Here is a 10,716-nt window from a genome sequence, read left to right on the forward strand (position 1 = left end):
GGAGTTTGTTAAAATAGATATTGTAGATATAATAGGTGTAGCAAAACAGATATTTCTAAGATTTGCCATTTAAAATGTCAGAAAATGAAGTTTGGAGCAGTATCTACTTAATGCTGATGCAATGTTTCATGAGAACAGATGATGTACTGAGAACAGGTTCTCAGACTTGTTCTTTGGTCTACTGGTTGCAGCTTTTGAGCTTTATTTGCTCCTCGGTGAGGACAAGAGAGGGAAGTTTTATAATGTAAAGAAGGAAACATTTGTCCGGTGTTTTGATGAGTGGACAGAACAACAACTTATGGACCAAGTGATTTGGAATGAGTTGTTTCTTCATACTCAAGAATTCCTTCTGAGTGAGGAGTTTTGGTGAATGGGGAATTAATCTGCAGTGTGAATGGGAGAGGAGGATCAGGTTGGCTGAGGAATGTTGCTGTGGCAAGTGGCCCGGTGGCAGTGGCATGGTGGTCTCATGGCACTCTCACCCCTGTAGGGCTGAAAGCCAACCTGAATTGGCTTAGAAATGTGGGTTGACACTCTCAGTTTTACTTTTGATGTGTTCCTGTGTAATGACTCAGAACTCTACCCCTTCTTTTTCCTCCTGGGGAATGTGGAATAGTCATCAGCCTTCACGTGAGGCTGAAGGGTCAGATTTAGCCTGGTATAGAATGACAATGAATTCCTAACTCAGATGCTTGTTCAACAAGCTAATCTTTCTCTCCTGTTTTTTTGCAGTTCCTTGATGACTTAAACAGGTGGAGTCTACTTCTCATTTCTCCATTCATTCATCCCGAGGAGTTACTTGAAGCAGAACACATAGCTTTTGTGACAGAAAGCATTGCTGCTCACACAGACAACTTGCAGAACGTACCTGACTCTTCCAAAGAGGTGAGTTGTTCCCTTTGTTTCTTGCACAGAAAGTAGTACAGATGGGCTGTAATGTTATTGAGAGTAAAAAGGGAATCTCTTCATTAAATGAATGGCTGTTAATAATTTTGTTCTGTTTTATGCTGAGAGTTGTTAGTAGCGTGTTTCTCTGGCTGTGGGTGGGAACTGCACCTGTACTGTGGAGCCAGGCTGAGAGCTGGGGGTGTGCAGCCTGGAGAAGAGAAGGCTCCAGGCAGACATTAGAACTCCTTTCAGTGCCTAAAGGAGCTCCAAAGAGCTACAGAGGGACTTGGGACAAGAGCCTGGGGTGACAGGACAAAGGGGAATGGCTTTAAGCTGAAGGAGGACAGGGTTAGATTAGATATTGAGAAGAAATCCTTCCCTGTGAAGTGCTGAGGCACTGGCACAGGTTGTCCAGAGCAGCTGTGGCTGCTCCATTCCTGGGAGTGTTCCAGGCCAGGTTGGATGGGGCTTGGAGCAGCCTGGGCTCGTGGGAGGTGTCTCTGCCCATGTCCCTCTGTCTCTGCCTGGTGTTGTGCTGCTTTTCCATAGCAGAATCCTGTGGGAAGGAAGGGCAGTTTTTATTTGCAGTCCATCGTGCAATCTGCTCACACTGTTGATGTTTGGGTGTTTTTCTGTCACCTTTTCAAACTGAAACCCCTGCCTGTGCTTTATTCTAGATTGTGAAGTGGTCAGACTTTTGTTCACCCTTGGCCTATAAACCTGGTGAACCTTTTAAATTAATTGCTGAAGCAAGTGTAGATAATTTCAGTAGCCTTGGAATTGCCTTCATGGAAGACAGGCTGCAGATGGATAACGGGATGGTGCCACACAAGATTGTTTGTAAGTACCTTCTTGGTCATTTTTAATGGCAGAACACGTTTGTTTTGTGGTTGGTTTAGGACTGTTCATATAGTATTTATACCTACATAAAAAACATGCATTGAGTTTGGCACAGTGTTGTATATGAGGTAGTTCATCATTCTGAAACACTACTGTGTTTTCATAGAATCATGGAATGGTTTGGGTTGGAAGAGACCATAAAGATCATCCAGTCCATGGGCAGGGACACCTCCCACCAGCCCAGGCTGCTCCAAGCCCCATCCAGCCTGGCCTGGAACACTCCCAGGGATGGAGCAGCCACAGCTGCTCTGGGCAACCTGTGCCAGTGCCTCAGCACCTCACAGGGAGCATTTCCTTCCATTTTATACTGACTATTGTCAAATACAGAAGTCCTTGCAAAGATGAACACTTCTTGAGTGAGTTTCTCTCTGAATTAACGGCATAGTAAGTCCATTTGGTCTTGTGGGAGTGGAAAGGGATTCAGTAAAATTTGTCAGGCTTTGACATGAAGTATTTTCATGGCTCAGCAGCTGAAAGAAATCCTTCCTGAGGAAGAGAGTTTTTTCTCTCTTTTCTTAGTTTGCTCTGCAAGTTTCATGCTGACAATAATCACTTTTGCTCTTCTTTTCTCACTTGTATTTGCCACAAATGATTTCTCTTTGCATTTCTATCCTTTTTAGAGGGAGAAAGGGGAAGATCTAACAATTCTTCCTATTTGCTAGGTTTCCCTTGGATTCTTAGCTCTCAAGTCCTGCTGTGGGTGGATATTGACTCCCCTTCTGCACACTGAAAGCAGTTCAAGGCTTTTTTACTCCCTTTTGCTTGTGCCAAACTTTTATCTGCAGCCTTCAGTATCTCCTTCTTACCCAATACCATCTCTTTGTTAGCTTATTTCAAAACAGTTTATTTCAAAATAGCAGCAAGTGATTTTCCCCTCTGCCCTCCTTAAAACACCCAGATTTTTCCAGAGATACTTCCTTTGCTTCACTTTCTCTTTTGAAACAAAGAGTCATTGGTGGAAATGACTTGTGCTATGAGTGATTTGTGTTCTTGGGGGAGGATTTGGTGTGGCAAACAGGTGAACTTCTTGCTGTTACAGGTGCTTTGTACTGAAATTAAGTGAAATCTTGTTACGTTAGTGATATTCATTATAATCATATCATTTTTCTAACCCCTTTTTTTGTACCCTTTAACTTTCCCAGCTGTCCATTTACAGGAATCTGCTCTGAAGGAGCTGGCACAGGAGGCACCACCTGGGAAAGAGCAAAGCATACAGATGGATGAAGTAACTCCTGCTGTTAACTTGGGGCCAACTCTTAAATCAGGATTAGGAGTAGCTGAGTCTGCAGGACAAGGTGAAGAGGAGAAATCCAAGCTGGAGAAAGAAAGTGAGCATGAGGATGACCCCAAGAGTCTGTCTGACAAAGAGACACGTCCTGGAGAACATCATCACTTGCATCTCTCCAGCTGTCGTGAGTGTCTGCAGCTTGAAAACAGCACCATTGAGTCAGTGAAATTTGCCTCTGCAGAGAACATTCCAGAACTTCCCGATGATTGCAGTAGCAAACTAGAAGAGAAGGAGGATGTCTGCCTAGCAGAAGGAATCAAGAGAGTGAACCTGGCTGGTAAACCCCCTAATGTGCTGGTTTACCTTGGCTCTGAAACTGCCAAAGTGAGGTTTGAGCAGGTGAAATCAATCCTTCAGGAATGCATCGGTGCAGAGAGTTACACCATCTACCAACTGCACAAGGAGCAAGTGCTGAGAGATCCCTGGGTTGAGAATTCATTGCTGCTGGTCATTGCCACAGAGGAGCCGATTTCTGAGGGCAACCACAAGCAGTTCATGAAATTTTTATCCAAAGGTGGAAAGATTCTTGGGTTTTCTTCGTCATTCACGTTCGGTGGTGTGCAGATAAAGAGGAAAAACAAGCTGAAGAAGACTGTTCATGAGTTAGTGGTGTCTAAAATGGACAGCTCTGAAATGAAGTTAAATCTCCTGGTCAGTGGATGTGTGTTTGAGGAGACCAGGAAGGAAGACAGCAGCAAAGTGAAGACTTTGAGTCGATTAACAAATGCTGAGAAAGACCCAGTGATTGTTCAGCTGACTTATGGAAACAGTGGAGGAGAAGCCATTCTTTCTCAGGTACTGTGCACCTAGAAGTGTTGATTTGCACTTTGATACATGATGTGCTGTCCTGAAAAATTCACTTGTTCCCATTGCAATTTTTCAATATCTGAAGAGCCTACAAGGAGCCAGAGAGGGACTCTGTGTTAGGAACTGCAGTGACAGGACAAGGGGAAATGAGTTCAAACTGAAGGAGGTAAAATCTGGATTGGATGTGAGAAAAATGTTTTTCCCTATAAGGGTGGTGAGATGTTAAGTTTGAATAGCTCCTTCAGGAGAAGATCAGTGTATTTAGAAAAGCTGTTTTGGGTAGGTTTTGGAGAAAATTGTGATGTCCTGGCAGCTGTGATCCCTGGATTGGAACTCATTTTGTTTATTCTCTTTGCCAGGCCCACTTGGAACTGGACAGCAATTCTATGGATGTCCAAACTGAAGAGGATTTTAATTTGCTTAAGATGAGCAACACCAAAAGATATGAAGTTCTCAAGGATATCCTGATATCACTTGGCCTGAGTTGTGAAATAAGTGAAGTTCCTGTGTTGACACCTATTTACCTTCTCTCTCCTGATGAGGTAAGACCTCTGCTTACACTTCAGCTGTTTGGCATTTACCCTACAGGACAAATTCAGTGTTCCCTTAAATACCTCTTTTATTTCTTGTGTGATGTTTTTGTTTGGAGAGGTTTATGTAGGTGTTACAGGTAAGCAGAAGGTTTAATTTCTGCTCTCTCACTGGTTTGTCTTCTGCTGGTGGTGGTTTGGAATTTGATATGGTACAGGGTTAATTTTTCAGGTATATTGGCTATATTTAATCATAGAACCATAGAATTGCACAAGCTGAAGGTGCTTTCTTGAGACCTAACTCTGCTGCTTCCCTCCTCAGCCTTCCTCCAGCTCTTGGATTCTCCTGCTTGCTCCAGCCAATTTTGCTTCTGTGACCAAATAACAAGTTCTTTCCTTTTTGACTGCTATTAAATGTACTCTGTGCACAAGACTTGTAGCTTATTGAGCTCTTCCTTTTTGTTTTTGTTACCCATCACAATTTTCTTCCTGATTCTTTCTTTCCTATGCCCATGAAATTGTCAAACAATGCCATGAATAAAACAGATTAGCTAATTTCTATCCAAACTTGCCATCTAGTGGCATCTCACAGGCTTGCAGGACACTGCTACAGATATCTCTGTGATGTACACTCTGCAGTCTAAGTTTATACCCAAATTAGGTTTTGAAGTGCTGTTTTGCTCACATTTTAATGGCAATTTTGCTGTATTGCTATCTGTAGTCATTGTTTAAGGATCCTTCTCTTTAGCCATGATTTGCTTCCAGAATATTTTGTGAAAGGAAGTTGCAACTTGTGTGTAACAAATAGTTAAGAATTAAGAGTTAGTGTAGTAAAATAATGAGTGTGCAGTAGTTTATATTTCTTACAAATTGTTTTATTTTTCTTCATACATTGTGTGTCTGCAGGAGGTACCAGAAAAGTACCTCAGAGGTGAATAATTTGAGGAAATGCTGAATTTCTTTAAGATCAGAGGGAGTCAATAGTGCTGGAAATACTATTTGTATGGAGAGGTTGTCCAGGGCAGCTCCCTAGGGGTGTGGTGGAGAGCTGGGATTGTTCAGCCTGGAGAAGAGAAGCTTTGGGTGACCTCGTTGTGGCCTTCAGTGCCAAAATATGAGCAGAAGTGGCATTATTATAGCACTGAATTCAAATAAGAGCTCTGATACCTGAATAAGAGGTCTAGATTTTGCCATGGAGAATTAAGACGCAACAACACTGAAGAGCAAGAGGCACAACTTGATGTTAAATGAATTTTAGAGGCAAATACTGCTCTTGAAACACAGCACCTTTTTCTTCTTGCCTTCATCTGGTGCAAAGCAGTTGAGCAGTTTGTAGACTTGCCCAGTGCTATGTAAAGCAAATTCTGTGTCCCTGTGGTGCAGTGTTGAAGCAAATGGGGATACAAGCCTCTGGTCTGGTACCCACATGGGCAGTGGCAGCTTCAAGCATAGAGATCATAGAATTTAGGGGTTGGAATGGAGCTTAGAGATGATCCAGCCCCAACCCCTGCCCTGGGCAGGGACACCTCCCACCAGAGCAGGTTGCTCAAGGCTCATCCAACCTGGCTGTGAACACTGCCAGGGTTGGGGCAGCCACAGCCTCCCTGGGCAACCTGGGACAGTGTCTCACCACCCGCACAGGGAAGAAAACTTTTTTTCTCACATATCTGATTTTTTTTTCTGCAGCTTTGCCTTTAAACACTGTGATATTTACTCTGTGAGCCGTCTCAAAGAATAATTTTTCAGACATAAATGCCAGGATTGTGTTTTATTGCCGCAAGCTCCAACATAACATCTACTACATTTCAAACCAAGGATTTACTCCTTGAAGACTGAAAGCTTTGTCACAATAGTGATTATTTCCTTTAGGAAGTAGATCACACCCACACATTAGCTCATCTGAAGCCTCTTAAACTTGACCAGGAGCATCTCAGGCTGTGTTAGGCTCAGAATTCTGTGTGTGTTTGAGTAACTCAGTAGCCGCAGCACAACCAGAGTTGAGTCAGAGCAGATTTCCATGTCTTGAGCTGCACTTGGATTCTGTGGTGGCATTGGCTGTTGTTGAATTCCAAGGCCATTATATCAGCCAAGAGGGTATGAAGTTACTTCATCCTGGATAAATCTTGCTTTGAGGATGGGAAATTTGACCTCTCAGTTAACACTATAATGAACCCACATTTCAGGGTATGTTGTGAGACAATTGTTCCTGAAATATTGCCATGCATATTCATGTGTATTGGAGAACTTGAGAGCCAAACTTGAGTCTTCTTGAAATTTCCAGTGCTAAAATCTGAGATAATTACACTGAAATCCCAAAATCATCTTCTTACTGCTCTCCAAGTTTTTTATTTACAAGTAAACCAAAAATGTCAAATGTACAAAATAGATTTATTTGCAAAAAAATCCCCAATTTTATTTGCAAATTTAGCTTATTTTCTCTTCTCATCCTCAAAGCATAAGCCATCCTTGCCTTTTTAGGGACAAAAACCCCTTTGGAAGTATTTATGCCAGGAAGGAAATTTGCTCTTCACTCTAGCTCAGAAGTAACAGAAGAGCTGAGAAAAATGTTGAGTGAAAAACACCATGTGAGAGATCCAAAAAGATCCTGTTGATCACTGACAATTTGTCTAACATTTTTTATTTCTGTTAATATATTTGATATATAATTTAAAACAAACAGTTCATTGTTGCCAGAAATCTTTGTCTGTATTTGAAAGCTTTTCCCACTTTCTCGTGGCTAAGAATAAAAATGTCTTTTTGAGCCAAGTTGCTTCAAGGGGGAAAACTTAGATACAGCAATGTAATTGCAGCTGTACCAGTAAAAATGTGTATTTGCTGACCCACCTGATTATTTTGGGGACATGAATGTACTACGTGACGTGTGGGGAACGTTTCTGGGTTCAAAGATGTTCCTCCCAGGCTGGTTAGACTGTGAAGTGCATTTGGAAAGCCTTTGGACAGGGAAGATATTTTTTTCACTCTCAGAACTTTGTTCAGCCTCCTTCCTGGAGCAGTTTATTGAGGAAAGGCTGGAATGCTGCAGGTGTTTTCAGTGCATTCACCAGTGACTCCAGTAGTGGAGTCGTCCCTGCCCAGCTGAGCTGTATTGGTGTTGGCATTGGAGTTCCATCACCAGGAATCTCTGGTGCTCTCAAAGCTGGATGCAGTTGTCCTTTTTTTGCACAGCTGCTGTAGTGAGGGGAAGGTGTTTACCACCAGGGGACACTTCTGAGCTGGATTTCAAGGGAAGAAAGAAGGAAGGGCTGGAAAACATTTTATGCATAGTGTGTTGTATATAGATTTGCATTAGAATATCTTTCCATGTTTGCAGCAACTGCCTTGGATTATATTTCCTCAGTTTTAAAATGGCCTTTGAAATTCCACAGGAATTGATGGTATGTAGTGTCAGAATACAGCAAAACATTTCCAGTTAAGAAATCTTGATGGGAGATGAAGGGAACTCCAAACATGGAGCCAAGTAATTCCAGGTGGTTGCTAAAGATACCTTTGGCTTTTTTTGCTGTTGTTGTTTATCTCCAGGGAATATTTGCCTTATATTTGGGGGAGATGGAAAGAAAAATCTGGCAAACATCCCCTCTATTTTACATTTCTCTGCTTAAAACTGTGTTTTCCCTCTTGCAGGAGAGGAGCAAACATACTGTTTCTGTTAAACAGCACAGAACAGTGAATAACATTCTTATGTTGCATTATGGTTTGTAAACAACTCCTTGGCTCTGTATTGACTCAATAAATGTTTTTGAGGGATCATTTGGAAAACGCAAGAGGCTTTGAGGAATGAAAGAAAATATCTTGTTTATAACAATCTCCATAAAAAGGGTCTTTATGTTGCTGTGAGAACTAGAAGTTAATGCCTTTTGTACAGAGCAGCATTTAATCTTGGTATGGAGCTGACTCTGATATGAAATGATTATGTGCTGGCATCTGCCCAAAGTGCCACTCATGGAATTGGATTCTCTCATGTTTCCAGGCTGGCTTCAAGTCAGCGTGCATGATACTTCCCAACCACTCTCTTCCCTAGGCATGTTCCTTCTGTTACTGCAGAGAATGGAAAATTTCATTATCCTCCCAGAATGGCTTATGTAATATATATTGAAAAAGTTTGTGATCCTGGTGTTCATGTCTTCTGCTGACTCCTCACTCTTGAAATGATAGCATGAGGGCTATTTGGTGGGTGTAGGTTACTCAGCAGTGTGTGAGGCTGAGTTTTCTTGGTTTCAGTTTATCTTGGAGTAACAGAAGTCAAACCCACAAATCCAAACTCCTGTCGGCTCCGAGCGTAGCTAGGCACACACTCTGCCTCCGTGCGAAGGCTGTGAGCAAAGGGGATTTGGTTTCAGCACTGCAGAGTTGTGACTGCCAAACCCTTTGGAGTCAGGGATCAGGGTGCTGCCAGGAGCAGATGGGTGATTTTAGATCGCAGCAATCCCTGCCCTGTGACAAACCCTCTGTGGCCGTTTGGCGTCGCTTCCTTCGCTCTGACCTCACTGGCAAAGATCTGACAAAAGTGGAGGATTTCCAAACGTAAAAAACTTGAGCTCCTCTGCCTGTTGGTGGGGCCTGCAGCTAATTTATGGAAGTGAGACTGGGAAAATGAGAGCAGGCTTGGCATCAGCTGGAGTCCTGTGAGATGCTCTCGAGTTACCATTGCTCAGAAATGACGAGACGTTTCCACAATGAGAAATTGTTACAGTGCTTGTCTAACAAGTGTGTTAGTGCTTCTCTTGTAGCTTCAAATCATGGCTAGATTCTGTCTTTTAATTAAGGAGCTATATAGGGACATATATGTTCTATAATGTAAAGATGTTTGGCTATAAACATGTATAGATACCTAGATATATAAAGAGGGAAAGATCTGTATAACCAAGGGAAAATAGAAGCATCTTATATTGCTCTTCAAAAAACCATGAAACTGCAAACTTCAGCTCCTTTTGAAACTGCGTTTACAACACTGAGGTCCTCTAAATTTATTTCTTTGACTCTTACTAATTCTTGGTCAATTCAGTGACTCAGTGTTATAAAAAAATTTCGCCACATCACAAAGCTTAAATAATAAGTTTATCAAGCTGAATTTATTCTGGAAAGTTAAGATGGGGGTTTAGAGTTATTGATCTAAAAGACATTGGAGTATTCTCAGAGTTTGTCACTGGAGAAGATTAAGACTTCCGCAGACCTCATCAGGTGTGACTTGTGTCAGCAGTTCACAGGGAAAGGACTGACAGAGATTCTGTTGTGTTTCTCATTTGACAGTTCATTTTAAGAGATGATTTCTGACACATTGAGGAAATGGTGAAATTCCAGGTGCAGTGGGAATGGCATTTGGCATGTGGCTGGCTGACACGATGCAGTTCTTAGAGTGAAGAGCTGATTAAAGAACAGCTGTTAGCTCAAATCAGAAAGTTTGCTGTGGTTTCTGCTAAAACTTCTCAAGAAAAACTTGTAAACTTTTTTTTTTTTGGGTTGCAGTCAGTGTTCACAGCAAGCAGAACGTGTTCCAGCTGAGTAAATCACTGCACAGTTGTACTGGTGACACTGATTACAATGCAGTTACAGGAATATCTAAGCAAGATTTTCTCAGAAGGGAAAAAAAAAACCAGATTAAATCTTGTTCTGTCTGTTTCCATGGTATATGTATTTTTCTTCTGCCAGTAGAAGTCCATCAGGGCAACCTGCATTCTTAGCTAGATGGCACAGAGCTGTTCCTCACAGGATGGCATGGTTTGCATTGAGGAATTCCAGCTGATCACTGTTTTATCTGTGCCAACACTGGAGGATCCACAGCAGTGATGAGTTTCTGTGCTTGAACTGTGGCACTGCATCTGTATCATCATGTAATTCTGCGTACAGACTCGAGTGAGTGTCTCTCTGTGTATATGCACTTAATACCCCTATTTTTAAAAGGTTTCAGAAACTGTCCTATTTCTTTACCCCTTTCTTAATGAATACACCAGACAAGTAGGAATTAAGCAAGTGCCACAGGCCCAGAGAACACAACTGGCCCTGGAGAAGAACTGGGAAAAGTTGGGATGAGAGTTATCCATGTGGTGTGTAAATCAGAGCATGCTCCTTGACTGATGAGGGTAAGAACTTTTTCTTTTTTTTGAGAGAGAGAAAAAGTGCAGGAGGAAGAGCTCATGGTTGTGGTTTGATAGCAGATGAAAAAGCAGAGAGAGACTGTGTGGGAGGAGGAGAGAGGGAATGGGGCAACAGCTGAGGAGGCAGAGGTAAGGAGTAAGACTTGAACATGGAGAGAGCAACTTTATTACTGCTTTTTCTAGCTTTCCC

The 10,716-nt window shown here is 42.1% G+C and overlaps 1 protein-coding gene across 1 annotated transcript in view; it reads left to right on the forward strand.

Moving 5' to 3' along the window:
- Positions 1–732: 732 nt before the first annotated feature.
- HLCS (holocarboxylase synthetase (biotin-(proprionyl-CoA-carboxylase (ATP-hydrolysing)) ligase)) overlaps positions 733–10,716 on the forward strand; it is a 21,749-nt gene continuing 11,765 nt past the window's right edge. The window contains exons 1-4 of the mRNA XM_009073472.1: positions 733–885; positions 1,566–1,728; positions 2,931–3,871; positions 4,243–4,425. Of these exons, the coding sequence (XP_009071720.1) occupies positions 1,677–1,728; positions 2,931–3,871; positions 4,243–4,425 (1,176 nt within the window). The 5' untranslated portion in view covers positions 733–885; positions 1,566–1,676. The remainder of the gene's footprint in view (positions 886–1,565; positions 1,729–2,930; positions 3,872–4,242; positions 4,426–10,716) is intronic.

This window comes from Acanthisitta chloris, unplaced genomic scaffold (assembly GCF_000695815.1).
Source record: "Acanthisitta chloris isolate BGI_N310 unplaced genomic scaffold, ASM69581v1 scaffold8694, whole genome shotgun sequence".
NCBI classification, from domain to species: Eukaryota; Metazoa; Chordata; class Aves; order Passeriformes; family Acanthisittidae; genus Acanthisitta; species Acanthisitta chloris.